Genomic DNA, 20,040 nt, shown 5'->3' with positions numbered 1-20,040 from the left:
GAAACACGAAAAGCTTATATTTGTGAGTTTTTTTTTGTTTTTTTTTTAAACGACAACCCCTGACGATCCTCTGGATATAGATTTCTTGATGTTTTATATAAATATATCGAATTTGCTCATTCTATCAGAGAATCATAACGCATTTGAACTTGTTTAGTCGCTTTAAAATAGAACATTATGATTTTAGCACCTACAACTCCTCAAAATAACGTTAGACGGAGCTGCGAGGAGATTTCAAAATGATCTCGATAATGGAAAAAAATGAAGGAGAATTTGCCTTTCTTCTGGTGCACTTTATAAAGTTAAGTTTTTGTACGTGTTTCATTGTCTATGATGTAGACTTGCTACAATGGTGACAACCAAATTGATTGATCGGATAATTTGTTATATATCATCTATAATATTTAAAAGCATAGAAAGCACATAAGAATAGTATCTTTTAGTACTAATACCGATAATTTTATACGATGCATCAGAACTTATATATAATTATATTTGACAGTTTTAAATATCTAGTTTTCATGACACACACACAGGTGTGAAAATGTTATTTTTCCAACCAAATTTCTTACGCTACATAATAGTGCAATTTACAATGTAATTGATTATATGCCGAATTTAAATCAAATGGGATAGAAATTGGAAACGGTGAATTTAGCAATGGGTCTTCAACGAGAAAATCTCGGTGCGGGCTTCAGCGGGCCCTTTAGCAATAATCTTATACTAGTAATAGTTCAGCAAAAGGGACCCCACACTATAAACTCTGAAACATATCCAAATGAACTACTAGTATTTCTTTTTAAAACACAAAATAGACCCCACTCTGAAACATATCCAAATGAACTACTTCTTTTAAAAACACAAAATGGACACCACACTATAAACTCTGAAAGTTCAAACATAACCAAATGAACTATTTCTTTTTTAAAAATACACAAGGCTAACGGAGACTAAAGGTTCCCGACTTGCAAAAAATGAGGCGGGGTTAAACATGTTTTGTGAGACCCTCCTTCACCTTAACAATCTTAGAGCTGTAATTTTGTATCTACAAATTATATCGTTGACTCAGCGGAATTCGAACTTAAACTGTTGAGGCATCAACGACTACTACTTCTAACCTGTGCCTTTGCCAACGCGTCTCAAGACGAAACACAAAAAAAAACAAAAAAAACATAGACCTGATTGAGTAACAAGAAACAAACTAAATCTCGATATATACTCTTTTGTTCAATTGAATTGTTAAAAGCATATTATATGAAAAAGAATTTAGGGTATGATTGCCAATCAGGAAACTCATCAACCAAGGACAAAACAATGTAGAAAGTTAGCAACTATAGATCACCGTACGCCCTTCAACAATAATCTAGAAAGTGAACATACAAAGCAATCTAAAGTGTCAAATTAACATACGTTTTTGTTAAAAAAAAAAGTAGACAACAGATGAAATCAGAAAAAAAACAATTGCTAAAAAGCGCAAATCGACCCAGTTTGAAGTTAGTGAGATAACATATATATAAGAAGGCGTTTTGAAAAAAAACTCCGTATAATGGTTTGTTGCGGAATGACGGAATGACGGAATGACGAAATTACGGAAAGACGGACAAGGGTAAAACTATATGGCACCGACAACTTCGTTGCGGGGCCAGAAAAAAACACAATTTGACACTCATCTATGATAGTAAATTTAATTAAAAATTTGTGAAGACATGAATTTAAAACACAATTAAATAATTTGCCTATCGAGCTTGTAATTGTCCATCCACGATAGTCGTTTGGATCAGGAATATTATGTGCTTTATGTAATGGTGTTATGTAACCCTCTGCCCAGCTTGTAGGGTATATTTCTGAGCTTAAACAGACATTAAATAGCTTCTGAAAACATTAAAGAGAGCTGACTGACTACATTTTATCATGTTATTTGTGATTTTATCCAAATCTGGAGATTTGTTCTTTTTAATCTTTGATATGGCATTTGCAATCTCTCTCACAGGTATTGGAAAATCAAGCTCGTTGAAACATTTTTCATTTTATAAGCTTTCAAGTTTTTCTTCAAGTTCATTTATTCTTGAAAAGAAAGTGTTCTTTTTCTTCATTCAATCCTTGAAAATCCTTTTGTATCTAATTTTACATCCTTATTGTTACGTTCTGTAATAATTTTGTCTATGGGATATGATTTAAACAAGGGTAGGAATTTGTTATCATCCTAAATGATATAATTAGGGCTTGATTTAATCATACCTTCTCGTCGTTGACATGCTTAGTGGGAGAGACATATAAGTACAAGTATATAAATTATGTATGTGAAGTTTTTGTCTTTCCTTAACACGTAGACATACATAAGCAAGGTAAGAATTGGAGCTCTTTTATTTTTTAAATGTTTCCCCTTACGAAAGTACCGCAGTATTGTATATAAAAAAGTACCAGATTAAAAGGAAAATGTGCAACAGTTATATGAAATTTATTTTTAGATTGTGTGTGGACAAGAATGGCATCAAAATTAGGATTAGCAAACAGAGTAAAAGACAAAGCATGCGAAGGAAATATATGGTAAGTTGTGAAAGATATGAAGGTTAATGCCAAAATGATGTGACCACAATATGTCGAGAAAATGTGGGGGATTGCAGTATATATTAAGAATAAAGAGTGAATATATCATTGTGTTCCGCATTAAAACGAAAGCAAGTCCGTTTTTTTAAAACTTTCTATTACGGTATAGGATTTGCTCATTTTTTGAAAGTATTTGAAAGCAACCGGTGACATATAGTTGTTTACATTCGCATTGTCTCTAGTGTGTAGCTGTCTGGCAATCACACAACTTCTTATCTTAAATTATCGGTTATTCAGTATCATTCCAAAAAAATATACCGTATAAAGACAGTCATGTCACGTCATTTTGCAGCGCAGATAACTGACATTACCAGAAGGAATTGAGATTTATTTTAAGAAACCAGCATATAAAGTGTTTAACATCAACTTAGTATAGCCCCCAAGGGTGACTTGGGAATAAAGATATGGTCACTTGGTCTTCTTCCTACCAGCAGTGACTTGAAACGCTTGTCTTAGTGGGGCGTCCGTTTGGCTATATGCGGGATGTTTCAAATTTGCATCCACGTCCGGTTAGAATGGGGACGTTTAACTGTAAGAGAGTGCCAAGCTTTTTGCATGTTAAGAACCCTCACAACAACTCTTTGAGGGGTCTGTAGGTGGCCTGTTGCAAGGCAAAATTTTTGTTCCTATCCAATATATCCTCATTTTCCAGTGGCAGTCCAAATTTCCCTGACCATCATCTCTGATGACCTCTATTACAAGACCTACAAATTGTATTTATTGTTAACTTGTTCTCGTCCTGAACATGCATGAAATATTTGAAACTAGACGTTAAGCAACCATGCAACAATCAAACTATCAACTTAGTATATTATTTCTACAGGGTAGAAATATTGGGACTGGTTTTACAACATGGAGCGCTGAACATGGCACTGGTACGTATATAACCAAACATAGTAGTATAGTAGGTAAAATTTTGTTCTTATTCACATACGCTGCAGATAGATAATAGTAGATTATGTAATTTTTTAAACTGCATGCATAAGAGCCAGCTTGTCAAGAAATGAAGCGAGCGAACATACGAAAAAAAATTGAAATACGTATCGTGTTTTGCTTATATATATATATAAAAGAAGATGTGGTATGATTGCCAATGAGACAACTCTCCAAAAGAGAGTTAAAATGACACAGAAATTAACAACCATAGGTGACAGAAATTAACAACCATAGGTGACCATATGGCCTTCAACAATGAGCAAAGCCCATACCGCATAGTCAGCTCTGTTTATATACAAACATACTGAAATAAGGTTTTTTTACTGCATGTACGTTTGGTAAAGGTAAAAGAACATAATTATACCAGGTTCATATTTTGACAGAGGACGAATTGTACAAGGAACTATAGTGACTATCCAGGATTTTTAAAGTAGGCGGAGCAAATAAAAAAAATCAAATTGTAAAATGTCTATAAATTAACCATTCGATATTTGTGTCCGTCCTTTTTAAATTCCGTCACTGTATATCAGTCGTTTCATTGTATTAGCATGTGAAAAGTTGTCTATTGTAAGAAGTATACACGAAACTGCTTATTGTAAATTTAAAGGTGAACGAGACCGTTATATACGCCTCTGATATGTTCTAATATCGGGGTTCGAACTTACAACTTCAGTGTTGACAGGATATGAACTCCTCAGACCACTCGGCCACCGAGGTCCCCGTGAATAAATTGCATGAAATTTATTTGAAATAAAATATTTATATAAAAAGTTCATTAAAATATGATTAAAGCAAACATTTGATTCGTTTGATGAATTGACAACGAAAATTTGCATCGTATACTGTGTGTGTGAATGACCTAAACGATACTTTTTCAGGGTTTCCCTGATTTCAGACCACCTGAAAATGTTCTTGAATCTCTAAGCAATGCTGTTATCGGGAACAACCACATGATCAATCACTACACAAGAGCTTATGTAAGTAGAGAAGCATGGATTAAAGCATGATAATTCTCCATTTTATCTAAAACTATGAAGACTTTTGCCCCCAAAGGAACAAAGGAATTATTGTATCGCTACATTATTGTTCTATTTATGACACTAATTATCTACAGTTTAGGCTATGTAGTGACTCTGATTTCTCGTACTTGTCTCGTAAAACAGTTTTGGTATTCTACATAATAAATTATTTCCATAAATAGATAAATGTTATGTAATATTCCAATATTCTACACCGTCGCAGTAACATTGTCTGACATTTAAAATCGGATGTGTACAAGATAAGTTAACATGCACGTTATATGACATTTGAAACCAGAATTGTACAAGAAAACATTAGCGTTCTGAAATATTTAAGATCGGCTTTGTAGAAGATAACATTATACGTTCCGAAACATTTAAAATTGGATTTATACAAGAGAACACTGTAGCCGTTCTGTAACATTACCGTTCATTAACATTTGAAATCGGATTTGTACAAGACATCATTACCCGTTCCAGTGGCGGATCCAGAAATTTTCGTAAGTGGGGGCCCACTGGCCGATCTCGTCACGCTTCAGTGATTCCCTATACAAGCAACCAAATTTTTTTCTCAAAAGGGGGGACCCCCCCCCCCCACCTAAATCCGCCTCTGCGTTCTGTAAGATTTGAAATCGAATTTGTAAGAATAACATAATCGTTTTGTAACATTTGAAACCGCACCTGTACAAGATAACATTACCGTTCTGTTACATTTGAAATCGGATTTATACAAGATAACATCATTGGTCTTTACATTTGAAACCATTTTTATACGAAAAATTGGATTGTTATAAGGAAAAATTATATCAATCAGATATTAAGTGTATACACTGTAAACAGATATTGGCATTTTTGAAATTATAAAAAAAACTGACAATTATCTGATTTCTCTAAATTGGGACAATTGTGAAAAGTAAAACAGAACACACGAATCACTGACCAGAGAAAGGATGACCAAAGATGATTTTAAGCATGTTGTAATATACATTACAGGGGCATCCGCGCCTTGTCGACGCTCTTTCTAAACTCTACAGTATAACCCTGGGAAGAGAAATAAACGCCATGACCAACATAAACGTCACCGTTGGAGCATTTGAAGCATTATATTGTACCTTCATGGGACTAATTAATCCCGGAGACGAGGTTAGTAATTCCAAATTTCATTTTTTTAACTCTTCGATTGAAGACAACCACTGAAGATGGTCCTGACTAAGGACAAACACATGAAGCATCATATGTAAGCATTAAACAAGTTTTTGTATAGATCTCAACTCTTCTCTTCTAATCTTTATAGTAGGCTAATGCCGCTACAAGACAGCACTCGCACCCGCAAAGTGGAAAGGGATTAATATAAGTTGCAATAACTTGTTTATCAATCCACTATACATAAATATGTTTAAACTAAACTAAACTAAGAAAATGTACAGAAAAGAACGAACAATAAAATCAGTACACGAACACCATTTAATTAAATGAATAAGCGAATTACATTTGAAATCATTTTGTTTTATTTATAATTCACGCTACGCTATGGTTTTCTGAATCATTTTAGGTTATACTGATTGAACCATTTTATGAACCATATAAAGAAATGTTGCGTTTAGCAGGTGCTGTGCCTGTCTACATACCACTTAGAATGGTGAGTATGTCATATGTCAACTTCATATATTATGTATGATTATTTAAAAAAAAACATACATTTGTCAGACAGAAATCTCAAACCATAAGGCATCTGTCTTTAATATATAGATTATTCAGTCTTCTTCCTTCATAAGTAGCAATCTTTAGACAAACAATTTACTGTCTTTTTATCACCATTCTGTCTCAAATTATGTCCTTAGAAAAAGTGCAAGTGTTGACACGATTGACAAAATGATCGGCCAAACAAAACAAAATGAATCACTGTAAAACACAGGAAACGTAATAAATTGATTCATAACCAAATGTTTTAATATAGCTAAAGCTATTTCTATTTATTGTAGACAAATACTTGTAAAAGTGTCACGAGCAGCGAAGACTGGACATTTGACACTAGTCAGATAAGAGAAGCCTTCAATAGTAAGACAAAAGCTATAGTGGTCAACAACCCATCGAATCCACTTGGAAAGGTGCGTATAATTCCATAAAATGATTTACACGGTTAAACTTTAAATCAGCTTTCGTTCTCGTTTGAATTGTTCTACATCTGTCATTTTGGGGTCTTTTATAGTTTACTATATGCGATATGGATTTTGCTCAATGTTTAAGGCCGTATTGGGACCTTTATCATTTGGTCTCTGAAGGAGAGATGTTTCGTTGGCAATTATACCACATCTTCTTATTTTTTTCATATTTATGACTTTCTGGAGAGGTCATGGCAATTCAGTGGTACAAAATTTCGGGTGTAGGGGCATCTGTACCCCTTTGTGAACATCTACGAACCGTCACTGTCACTGCATATTTTAAACAACTAAACGTCATTGTTTGTGGCAGAAGTGAGAAATCCAAAGATGTGCCCATGAACTATTTCAATACATTTACTGTGATCCTATCAGTGGTCTGCAAGATAAAGCTATCGGTCCAGGTTATAATTCAGGTTGAACGAAGATACGTCCAGAAATCTGTTGAAATGTATATATCAGCTGAGACATTTAACTTCAAATGTGACTGACGAATAGAACTATTGTCATCATTGGTCATTCTCCGACCGACAGTAAAAACTTCGCCAACGTAGGGTGTCCGTATGGCTGTGCGGGATGTAGCAAATACACAATCACGTTCGGTCAGATCAGGTACGCTAAATCCGATGCCTCGTTTAGAGAGGTAGCAAAGCTATCTGCATGGCAAGAATCCTTGCAACAACTCTTGAGGGGTCTGTAGCACAGTAGGTGGCCTGTTACAAGGTCAAATTATTCTCCCTTTCCAATATATCCCCATTTTCCAGTGGCAGTCGAAATTCCCTTGACCCCGAAATGCCGTAATTACAACAACTACCTAATTTACATTTTGTCTTGTTGTTCTCGTCCTAAACATGCAAGAAATATTTGCCACTGGACTTTAAGCAAGCAACCAACTATCAAATTTCAAACTTCCCAACTTTACTATATCTTTTTCGATAATCAGTGGTGGATTCAGAACTTTTCCTAAGGGGGCCCGCTGACTGACCTAGAAGGGGGGGCGCTCCAGTCATGCTTCAATGCTTCCCTATATAATCAACCAGGTTTTTCCATGAAAGCCTATGATAATGCTAGCATTTGACATATTACAGGTGTTTACATTTGATGAGCTGGACCTGATTTCTGAGTTGTGTAATGAGCATGATGTGATGTGTATTGCTGATGAAGTCTATGAATGGCTTATATATGATGGGAAAAAGCATATTCGAATTGGTAAGTTTCTCTTTTATTATCACGCGGAAAGAACTTGTAGGTTAGCAGTACAAGTTAACTGACATCTTATTAGATCATCCTAAACTCCTTTTTAAATAGAGTTCCATCTTTAGTTTTTCGTGATCGATACTAATACTAAATCTGCTGAATATTTTTTTTAGGAAAAATGTTCAGACGTAATCTGATTATACATAAGATCTATTGTAACTCGAAGAAATATTGTTACAAGAACATCTCTTATTTAAATTGGGTCCGGAATGTGCAGTTTATTTAATAAAACCTATACCTGTTTCTGCTTGTAAATATCAGACTTAATAATATGTTCTCAGCAACCTTACCTAGTATGTGGGATAGAACAGTTACAATAGGCAGTGCTGGGAAGACGTTTAGTGTCACTGGTTGGAAAGTCGGTTGGGCTGTAGGTCCTGCAAACCTTATACAGGGTATTGAGACTATCCATGATGCAGTTCTAAGGACTAATCCCACTCCAACTCAGGTATGTACAAAATTCATAGAACTAAGAGTATTCTGTCCACTTTTAACGAAGAAATTACTTGCATGGGTAATATCTAGCTAGACCACATTTATCAGAATGACAGCTTACATGACATAGGCACTTGTCTCTGAAAAATGATACATATATACCTTTATAAATTGAAAAACAAGAATGTGTCCATAGTACACGGATGCCCCAATCGCATTATTTTTTTCTGTGTTCAATGGACCGTGAAATAGGGGTCAAAACCCTAATTTGGCATCAAATTTAGAAAGATCATATCATAAGGAACATGTGTACTAAGTTTCAAATTGATAGGTCTTTTAATTCATCAAAAACTTTTACATGAAGCGGGATAGACGGATGGACGAACGAATGGACGTACACACAAACCAGAAAACGTAATACCCATAAATGGAGCATAAAAATCGTTTATAATTTACCAATCATGAATTCTTCATTTTACAGGAAGCTATTGCAGTGTCCTTAGAAACAGAATTATCCCGCCTTGGTTCGTCAGAATGTTATTTTAGCTCCCTCCCACGGGATATGGAAATAAAGCGTGATCTCCTGTGTAAATACCTCGGTGAGGCAGGAATTACTGTAGTGGTGCCCGAAGGTGGCTATTTTATTGTAGCAGATATATCAAAGCTCGGTAGGAACACAATACATTTCAATTGTTTGACAGTATATTTCTATAAATATAGATACTATATTTCTCTAAGTAACTTTTAGTTCAAAATATCATACCTTTTAAATCTTCCCCTTTTCTTAAATTTTTAATTTTTTTTTAAATTGTTTTAGATAATGTTTGTCATGTTTACATTTTTCACCTATTATATTTTTGTTTCTACTAAGTATGAACACAGACCAGTATGGATATTATGTTTGAATGTTTGACAGTGTTTTTTGACAAGATAATATCGTTTTTTCTCATACGGTTCTATGTTCAACTTTTCAGTGCCATTTGCCATTTGCTAAGGGTCTTCGATTTGGAATTTTCCTCGGAGTTCGGTATTTTTGTAATTTTACTTTTTACCAAATGATTCTGAAAAAATATTTTCCACAACTTTGATTTTGGATATTAACAAAAAAAAAAAAAAAATAAGAACAGTTACACATTGGTTGCATTTCTGCATGATGTCATTTTAATATGCGGGATGATATACATGTATGAATGTACTATTTCCATGGTTCTAATTATGTTACTTTGTGGTGGTAATTTCTTACTTGTTCTACTACATAAAGAGGAGAATGTGTGGAGTCAAATCGATCTTTGAACATTTCAATTAGGTTCCCTTCTACCAGGAGCTTACTATGAAAATCAATTGAATATAGTCACATAAACCGATGTTGTGATACGCTCTATGTGCGGATAGTATCCTAAAGAAAACTAAACAGCCGATTTTAATCAGATTGCAAGCATGGCTTCTTCCTTGCCCTTAAAGTGGGTGCTAGATTGGGCACAAAAATCGTTGTACATATTTCAATTAAATCTGTGTTTTTAATTTAGATACCAATGGTTGTGTGACAAGAGATGAAGATGGTCAGGCATACGATTACAAATTTGTCAAATGGGCAATACACAAAAAGGTAACTTTATATTAAAACGGGTATGGGCATATTATCATAGTAGTGGTTAGATTGACAATTCTGCACCAAAGAAGTATCTCTTACGTTTAGTAGGCAATATTATATCATTGTATTAGTTCCTAAGTTAAATGACCAAGTCAGGAGCCTGTTATTCAGTGGTTGTCATTTGTTTATGTGCTACATATTTGTTTTTCGTTCATTTTTTTTTGCTATACAATTGCAGTATTTCCTAGGCTAAATTGAAAATATTATACCATAGCAGTATTAAAAGGTCCAATTCCATAACATACTAGTTATTCCAAGCATAGAGGGCTAACACTATAACATAGAAGTTATTATTTCATAGGTTAAAAGGCAAATAATATACCATATATATGGTATTTCAAGATTAAAGGTCCAAAACTTATTATAACACAATTTCCTAGATTATAGAGCCTATACTATAACATGACAGTATTTCTTACATTGTGGCATAGGAGGGACAACACTATAACATGATAGTATTATTTCATAGGTTAAATGGCAAATACTATACCATAATGGTATTTCTTAGGTTTAAGAGCAAATACTATAAAATAACCTTATTCATTCTGGCAAAAATCTGGAGCAGGATTTTCTGTGTTGATGACTTATTGGTGGCCTTGGACTGCTTTCTGTTCTTTGTCTCTTTGACACATTCTCAATTCTATAACTATTGCACTAATTTTATGGACAATACTATTACACAGAATTATTTTTTGTAGGCTAAAGTTCGGAAAAAGTTATAATAAATTATGATCTGTAGGTTAATGACCCTGTAATTCAGTGGTTTTCATCAGTTCATTTTTCATAAATTGTTTTGTTATTAATTAGAAAGTTACCATAATTCCCTGGTTTGCATTCTTTTACATTTATTATGTTAGGGCCTATCATAATGGACTAAACAGTATGGGTTGTCTCATTGGTGAAGGCAGTATAATTACTCACATCCACTTCTATATTATTACAAACTTCTATTATTAATTAATCGTTGTTTTAGAAATTCTGTGCTATGCCAGTCTCCATATGTTACAGCCAAGAACATAAATATCTAGGAGAAAAGTATGTGAGAATCTGCTTTGTCAAGGTAAGAACTCATTATAGTAGCCAATTTAAAAACTTCTTGTTGGGAATATGTATGTGTTGTCTTTCTGCTTTTAAATTTTACCCAGTGATGATAGACTTTTATATTTATTTGGTAGTTTCTTATTATCTAAAAGGTTAACAACAAATTCTAGTTAACTTTCATCTGGGCTCTCGGTCATAAAACTTTACTCAGAACTCAAAGTACAAAATTTGTGCTAAAAGATAAAAGCCAAATCCAGGACTTTGATTGGTTGATTTCTGAGTACAAGTACAATTATCGTTCTCGAAAGTTATATGACTCCTGCAAGGCCAGGAATAGAAGCAAATATTGACATAATTTTACATAAGAATTAAAGTCATGCAATTTTCTAAAAATGAAAATATAAAGTTTGACAAAATTTCTTTGAATTTATTAATGATATATATTTGACAGAAATATCCTAGACGTTTGTAATGGTTTATTTACCACTTATTATAATCCCAGATTTAAATCTAATTATAGACTGATGAAACCCTAAACAAAGCAAAAGAAATCCTTCACAACTGGAACATTACAGGACTAGATGACAATAAAACAAATGATGAGGAACATAAAACACTGAAGCTTCCAAATGGAACAATTTGAAAAAGTGGCATGTCTTATAGATGTTTTAAATATGTTACAAGGAATCTATTTTTTATTCATAGAGTAAGGTGCCTGCAAAAGAGATTAGACATAGATAGGTTGTAAATATTTGTATACTTTATTTATAATTGGATTGTTTATTGCATCAATTTGTTTTTTGTTGGATATGGCTTTTGTACATAACAGTAGTAAAGGACCTACTTAAAACAATATTTATTTTATTCAAAGAACTTAATGCTGTTCCAATCCTTGGACCATCTCATATTCTCTTTGTTTTTATTGTGCTTTTCAAATGATTGAACAGTTACAGATGTTTTTTTTATATTTTACAGCCGATATCATTGAGTGTGTAGCCAAAGGGAATATCTTTGGTTAGCTTGCTTGTTAGCTGAACAGTGAAGTCTTTGCTAGGTTAGGTAAACTACCCTCCTTTAAGAGTAGAATAGTCTAGCAGATAACCAATCTATCTGTCTGTTGGACTAGGCTACTTCGAAAGGAGGGCAGTATACCTGACCTAATAATGACTTCACGGTTCAGCTAACAAGCAAGCTAACCAACGATATTACCTTTGGCTACACACTCAATGATATCGGCAGTAAGTTGTTTAAATGTGTACCAATAGTTAGTATGGCTTTGATAAATATATATGATACATTTGATGATTATTGATTATTACAAGAGAAAATTGAAATAAAGAAGTGAATGAACAACATTTATTTATTTTTATATGTTTGCTTTTCAAAATTTAACAAACTTATTTGGAAGCCTGTGCATCAAATTTTTAGATTGATGTTATTCAAGAGCACTCACAGATTTATTTACTGTTCCTTCCTGTACAATTGTTTTATCCATGGCTCATGAAAACCTATGGGCATATTCACATTTAAATATGACAAACAAAATATGAAATATGCTAACAAGTTTATTCAATCAAAGTAATAACAAGTAATAAATATGTAAGCAAAGCATAAATGAACTGTTTAACATAATAAACATTATAAATGGGAATATCATATCAATTTGCGGTAAGGATTTTTATGTAGAAATAAGGTGTTGGGTCCAATTTCATTTACCATTTGATGTTCTTATGGATTTTTTAATGAAAACAATTATTGTTAACAGTTATTTTAGCTGAGCATTGGTCAACATACATGTTGCATCTGTAAGTGATAGTCGTTCTTTATTTGGATAAGAATTGTTGGTTCGTAATGGAAAATCTCTTTTTCCAATCATATGTCAGATACTGTAAGCTGGTACATATTTGGTCCTTTCGTTGTGATAATTCCTGACCATTAGTTAAGCCAATTTGTTCAAAATTGAGACTTTGGGAGTTGGTTAGTCTGCTTTTTATTTGTATAAATCATTGATTATTGCTTAGACTTCTTTTGTTTCAGAAGTCAGAAGTCTGAAGTTGGTAAACCTTAGGTCCTTTCTTCAGTAAAAATCCTTGATTATTAAGAGAACCTATAAAACCTTCAAAGTCCAGCACTTGTACTCCACAATCCTGAAAAATAAACTTGAATATGAATAACAGAAGATGTGGGGAATACCTCAATGACACAACAATCCAACAAACAAAATAACCATAAGACAATTAAATGGCAACGTACTGTAAATTTAGGAATTATTTTGTGCATTTATTATTGTGATTTTGTCAATTTAGACTATAATGCGATTTTAATGTTTTCGATATCGAGAAAAATCCTTTTAAATTTATATTTAAAGTTTCAAAATGCAAGTTTAAACTAATGAGATTATAACCCTTTCGGATTTTTCAAAATACTAAAAACATCGCAATAACTTCTGAATTTACAGTAAGTCTTCAACAACAGACAGAAGTCTATAAAATATACAAAAGTTTAAGCACATTATCAAAACTTAACTTTGAAATACAACTGTAAACACAAAAAAAATAAAGTTCTGCTGAAACCATATCTACATTGTACAAATCAAAGACAAAACAAAAAAGATAACTAGACGTAGAGCAGATAACCAGTAAAATATTATGCTTATTTCACCCAAACAAAACTGGTTAACACACGATATACTTAAAAGATCTGCCCCTTACATATCTGCATCATACACTTAATTTAGCTGTTTTATATGGATATGGCTTTTGTTCATTGTTGAAGGATGTATGGTAACCTATAGTGGCTAACTTCTACATCATTTGTCTCTGGTAGAGTTGTCTCATTGGCCAAAGACCCAACTGTTAACAGACTAACCATGATACACTTCTAAGATATGCAAATTAATTTGAAATAAATCTTTCATATGCTAAATCCTACCTTAGCTATCTGTCTCATTTGTTGTACAGTAAATATAGAGTTGTATGTTTGTTCTGCCACTTTCTGTAATCCTGCTATAAAACGTTTTGGCTGAAAAATATCCGTTAGCATTTTAGAGACATGCATAAAAAAAGATTTGATATCTACAAAACTTAATTATAATTGGTCTGATAGAATTTTTCCCTTCCTTTACACGTTGATAGACTTTGCTGCTGACATGACTTTGATAATCTATGTAAGCACAATGCCATAGATATAGCCAATATGAATGATAGATTCATGATTTTTTTCAAGGTGAACTATAAATACTGACTCCATATTTCATATATAGCTCTATGATGCTTAAAACTTAATTGCTATTAATAGAATGACTGTTCTAAAGCTTCAAATTTTCTTTAAATAAATATAAGAGCTACATGTGTTGACAAACCAACAAATAAATCTTTTTCTTAATGAGATAAAGGACTTACCTGTGATCTACCACTCATTCCTGATCCATGCTGAGAACGTTTGAAATCCAGTCCACCGAACTGGTCTGTATAAGTATCTACCATACTGAAAAATGATGGTACATATTAGTTAGAAAGTTGTTGAGTGCTTATTTTGGGTGAGATTAAATTTCAAAATTTGAAAAGTCAACCCTGTTCATGAGTTTTTATTTTCAAATTTTTCTTGTCCCGACTTTTTTCCTTCATAATTTATGAAAGGGAATCTTTTTTCAGGATTTTATATTAATTAGGAAATAAACAAAAATATTTCTCTCATGAAAAATTCCCACTTTTTAAGAAGTTACAATAAAGATGATATGATGAGTCCATTTTGTATATGCTTTTTTTTAATTTGAAATACCAATCTAACTATACCAATATCTATTAATGTTCTTGTTTTTGTCAAACTAAACCGTTAATTTTGTATTCCAAAAGATTTTTGACAATTGTATAAATAAATCTATTTAAAGAACGACTGTAATATTATTTCTGTCTATGAAGAAATAACATAAAAAATGTAATGCACACTGAATAACGCGCATAGCGGGTTATTTAACAGTGTGCACCACATTTTTTATGCTATTTCGAAATAGACTGACAAAATATTACAGTTATTTCTTATAATTCAATTCTGAATTCCATTTTAAACTGGCATAAATTATGAAAAAAGGTTGATGTCATGGTCACATGACAAAATTGTGTCTATGATATGATAAACAAAACGACGTCAGCCAATCAGAAGATCTGGATGAAAGGGAATCTAATTTTCTCGAAGAAAGATTCAATCACATCTCTTTCTGTGATTAATCTCCAAACAATTGCAATACACTTATTTTGTTTTTCAAAGAACAATCTAGATTTTCCCACCAAAACTAACTGTCATTGAAATTATCAATTTACCTGTATTTCATAATTTCTATGACATCACCAGCATCTTCTTTGGTAGCCACTTCTCTCAGTTCTAATCTAGCTCTGGATTCTGTCAGTCTAATGAGAGATTCTAGTTGTCTTGTTGTGATAGGTGTACTGTCTTGTGTTTGGTGCTGTTTTCTAAGTTCAAGATAAAAGTCCTGTGAAATATAATGAAAGGGCATTACTATTTTTTTTTAAATAATGGATCGGCATCGATTTTTGAACTTGTCAGAGAAATTTATAAAATAAACCTATGATATAAATTTCATAAAAATCAAGAAATATACACTTGAGATGGCTAACTTCTCCATCTAATTGATAATTGAATGTCACTAATCTTCGAACTTGACAGAGACATTACTGATATTAACCTTTGCAGAAAGTTTTATAAAACTGGCAAGAAATGTACACACAAGAGCATTAACAAGACCAGTTTTACAAACACATTGACAATCGGACAGACTGATGCCCAATATTTCCATGTCCCCCATAACGAGTCCCATTAGGACAAAAAACTGCTATTGTTTCAATCATAAAAACCATACAAATACCATTTATTAATTCATTATAAGCAATTTCTTCTATAGATATTGTTAAATAACGGATTTTGATACAAGCTGAAGCTTCTTGACTTCAGTTATTGACTTACTCCCTAAAAAAGCTTCATATTTTAACTCTTTTTAACAATTTGAGCTGACTTAAAATTTTATCACTTTATATAAATACCTGTATGACTTTGGCAGCTTCTGTGCTTATCTTCGGATGGACATACTTTCTGGCATATCCTATATACTGAAATCAAAAGATAAGTCAAACACATAACCTTTGAAGCATTAGATCCTTTAGTTTTTTTTTATTGAAAATGAAGGTTTAAACAAGAGTGCACACACTTAAATGTCTTGCCTTCTTTACTAATCATTGATAATATGTTAATAGTCCTAAATATAAAGCTTTATTACAACTGTCACATAAACTTAACATTAACCAAGAAAACAAAACATTGACCAATGAACCATGAAAATGAGGTCAAGGACAGATGAACAATGCCAGGCAGACATGTACAGCTAACAATTCTTCCATACAACAAATATAGTTGACCTATTGCTTATAGCTAAATAATAAACAGATCAAAACACAAAAACTTAACACTGAGCAATGAACCATAAAAATGAGGTCAAGGTCAAATAAAACCGGCGCGACTGACATATAGATCATAAAATATTTCCATACAGTGTTACACCAAATATAGTTGACCTATTGCATATAGTATTGGAAAAAAAGACCAAAACTCAAAAACTTAACTTTTACCACTGAACAATGAAAATGAGATCAAGGTCAGATGACACATGCCAGCTAGACATGTACACCTTACAATCATTCCATACACCAAATATAGTAGACCTATTGCATACAGTATAAGAAAAACAGACCAAAACACAAAAACTTAACTATAACCACTGAACCATGAAAATGAGGTCAAGGTCAGATGACACCTGCCAGTTAGACATGTACACCTTACAGTCCTCTCATACACTGAATATACTAGACCTATTACTTATAGTATCTAAGATATGGACTTGACCACCAAAACTTAACCTTGTTCACTAATCCATGAAATGAGGTCGAGGTCAAGTGAAAACTGTCTGATGGGCATGAGGACCTTGCAAGGTACGCACATACCAAATATAGTTACCCTATTACTTATAATAGAGAGAATTTAACAATACAAAAAATTACAACTTTTTTTTCAAGTAGTCACTGAATCATGAAAATGAGGTCAAGGACATTGGACATGTGACTGACGGAAACTTCGTAACATGAGGCATCTATATACAAAGTATGAAGCGTCCAGGTCTTCCACCTTCTAAAATATAAAGCTTTTTAAGAAGTGAGCCAACACCGCTGACGCCGGAACACTATCCCTATGTCTAGCTTCACAGGCTAGACAAAAATCAGCAAAATTCAGTTTAGATTTTAGGTCTGTGCTTATGTTGTACTGTTACACCACTGTCCCAGGTTAGAAGGAAGGTTGAGAACTCACAAAAATGTTTACCCCCACCGTATTCTTTATGTGCCTGTCCCAAAGTCAGGAGCCTTTTGTTCCATAGTTGTTGGTTCATGTCTGTCATATTTGTTTATCATAAACTGTTTTCTCAATTGAATTGTTTTCTTGTCAGGGCTTAAATAGCTGACCATACAGTATAGGTTTTTCTCATTGTTGAAGTTCATTTGGTTGCCCATAATTGCTTACATTCACATTATTTAAACTTTGGTGGATAGATTTCTCATTGGCAATCATATCACATTTCCCTATCATTATATATATTAAGAATTTTGTTAGTAAAAAATATATCACATATTCCAAAGGCTTTAAAATATATTTAGCTTACCTTTCTAAGTAGTTGGTGAGGTATAGGATCAAATGGTTCATGTCTTGGTGTCTTTAACCTATCACTGAGAGGTTTGTCTGATTCTATTAACAGTATAGACTCATTTATACTATCATCCTACAAAATACATATCAACAGTCTACGTTAGAATAGAAAGATTGATATAAATGTATCTTGTGTTTTCCCCATGGCAATGTCTTATAAGAAGGGACAAAATATTTATCATAGAAACTACAATTTTTCTTCCAAATGATCAACCAGTAGAATGTCTTTAGTCCAGCATACAAGATAAATCATGTTAGTCTTAAGAGTTAAGTAGGTAAAGAGTAAGGAAATAAGGTAACATGGCAAAGCCTGTCAAATATGCACATGTCTTTTGGCTTTTATTGTCTGAGTTGCAGCCTTATTGATACTAATAAAGCATGAACCATTTTTTATCAGTTTTGATGATTTTTATTCACTACATATAATACTAACTTTTTGTCTTCTTACAGTTACACTCAGTGCTCTGAAAAAAAGGAAATACAATTCTCTTATTGCAAATATTGAAATTAAAATGGCAATATCTAAGCATGTAAACTATGCAAATCAATCAAAGTGAATGAAACATGACTGATGGTGGAGAGTTATATAACCTCTATGGAAATCAGAAATGCCCACACTTGTAAAACTGCATACAAAATACCACCGACTTATCATGAGTGGATCCCTTTAAACTAACCTAAGCGTAAACTTTGACTTGTAAATTATGTAGAGTTCCAAAGTCAATAAACCACACTGAAATCTGTTTTTTTGATGCACTGATAATGATGAGATACCAAAATGTGTCCATAGTTCAAATTAACCCTTAAGGTCAAATAAGTTGAAAATGATTACTGACCTACTTTGTCCAGCATGTAAAGCCATCACATGGTCAGATAACATACTGTCCATTTCCTGTAAAATATAATATTCATAATTAATACAATAGACAACACCAATTGCCTTCATTTCATATTTTTAACTAATGTAATCCACATACAGATAATTAAATTTGATCCATTTGAATAAAAAAATTCTGAATGAAAAAATTTGTAAGGGTTCAGCGGATCCCAGTGTCTCGCCTACTTTTGCTGTTAGTCGTAGGCGCAACGGAAAAAAATCAATAAAAATACTCTCCTTGATACTATCTTCTGATTTTAAGAAGCTTCTGTCCAAGTTTTATAAAAATCCAGGACAGTTTATGAATCTAATAAATGTTTTAAAAACTTTAACTGCAGACTGTATGTAATGTTAATTGGAAGGAAACTAAGTCCATTTATAAGTAAAATACAGATAAACAGGTACAAAATGCAAACAAAATTTCCATCTAGATACTAGCTTTTGATCATAAACAAGCTTCTGTCCAAGTTTGGTAGAAATCCAGGATAGTTTAAGAAAGTTATTAAAATTTCAAAAATTTTAACCACAGAGTGAATATTTTTCGACTAAAGTCAAAGGCTCGACAAATTATGTCATCCATAATCTCCCTGTAGTGTAGCTTAAGAGATGGAGATCTTCCACTTTATTCTTCTAAAAGGTTAGCAGATATGGACTTAACTGATGTGTCATTTTGAAACTTCTATTAAAATAAGTCCAGATAGATTTTGTACAATTTTGAAAATAAAACACCTGAAAATCAACATGGCTTAAGATTTAAAATGTAGTTATCTAGGTTCTTAAATTTAAAAATGTTTGGTGGCAGATATGGGAAAACAATCTCTTGTGATTTACTGATGATAACTTTATTTTACATTTCAATATTTGGAGATTTATGTCTGCAAAAATTTCCCTTGAATATTTGAATTATTAGTCAGAATTTATATAAAGTTATATTTGCAATCATATTCTTTTTCCTCATTCCTTGTCAACCACTATTTATGACTTTATAATCATAAGTACTTTAGTTTACATCAAGTTTGAATGAGGTTCATATGGGTTTTTTTTTCAAATTTTCTGTGTAATTTTTAAAAGACATTTGTTTGTCTTTCTTTTTCTGTGTCCCGTTTTTTATTATCTTTCTTTAAATTATTATTTTGTAGTTTTGTTGCCATTCTGGTTCCTTAATATATTTTTTTTGCTCTTCCCTATTGCATAGATGCCAACCCCCTTTTGACACAATCAGTAACAAACTATGAAATTTTCCGTATTTTTTAAAAGTTTTCAGTAATCATTCATAAACGTGCACTTACCAAT

General features: G+C 32.6%; 2 protein-coding genes across 2 annotated transcripts in view; one reads left to right on the top strand and one right to left on the bottom strand.

Annotated features, from left to right (window-relative positions):
- Window positions 1–2,222: 2,222 nt before the first annotated feature.
- Window positions 2,223–12,460, top strand: LOC139480931 (kynurenine--oxoglutarate transaminase 3-like). Its single transcript, XM_071263900.1, has 13 exons — window positions 2,223–2,345; window positions 2,469–2,547; window positions 3,431–3,482; window positions 4,422–4,520; window positions 5,556–5,705; window positions 6,115–6,201; window positions 6,545–6,670; window positions 7,810–7,930; window positions 8,260–8,426; window positions 8,895–9,081; window positions 9,940–10,019; window positions 11,038–11,124; window positions 11,626–12,460. The coding sequence occupies exons 2-13, from the start codon at window positions 2,486–2,488 to the stop codon at window positions 11,746–11,748; spliced, it is 1,341 nt and encodes a 446-aa protein (XP_071120001.1). The 5' UTR covers window positions 2,223–2,345; window positions 2,469–2,485; the 3' UTR covers window positions 11,749–12,460.
- A 194-nt stretch (window positions 12,461–12,654) lies between these two features.
- Window positions 12,655–20,040, bottom strand: part of LOC139480929 (DNA helicase MCM8-like) — a 29,699-nt gene continuing 22,313 nt past the window's right edge. Inside the window, exons 22-29 of the mRNA XM_071263898.1 lie at window positions 18,707–18,762; window positions 18,304–18,334; window positions 17,827–17,943; window positions 16,163–16,228; window positions 15,425–15,594; window positions 14,507–14,591; window positions 14,037–14,126; window positions 12,655–13,252 (exon numbers count right to left, since the gene is read on the bottom strand). Of these exons, the coding sequence (XP_071119999.1) occupies window positions 13,139–13,252; window positions 14,037–14,126; window positions 14,507–14,591; window positions 15,425–15,594; window positions 16,163–16,228; window positions 17,827–17,943; window positions 18,304–18,334; window positions 18,707–18,762 (729 nt within the window). The 3' untranslated portion in view covers window positions 12,655–13,138. The remainder of the gene's footprint in view (window positions 13,253–14,036; window positions 14,127–14,506; window positions 14,592–15,424; window positions 15,595–16,162; window positions 16,229–17,826; window positions 17,944–18,303; window positions 18,335–18,706; window positions 18,763–20,040) is intronic.

The sequence above is a fragment of the Mytilus edulis genome, chromosome 7 (assembly GCF_963676685.1).
Source record: "Mytilus edulis chromosome 7, xbMytEdul2.2, whole genome shotgun sequence".
NCBI lineage: Eukaryota > Metazoa > Mollusca > Bivalvia > Mytilida > Mytilidae > Mytilus > Mytilus edulis.
Note: the sequence above shows the minus strand (reverse complement) of the source record. Positions and strands in the feature narration are given on the sequence as shown.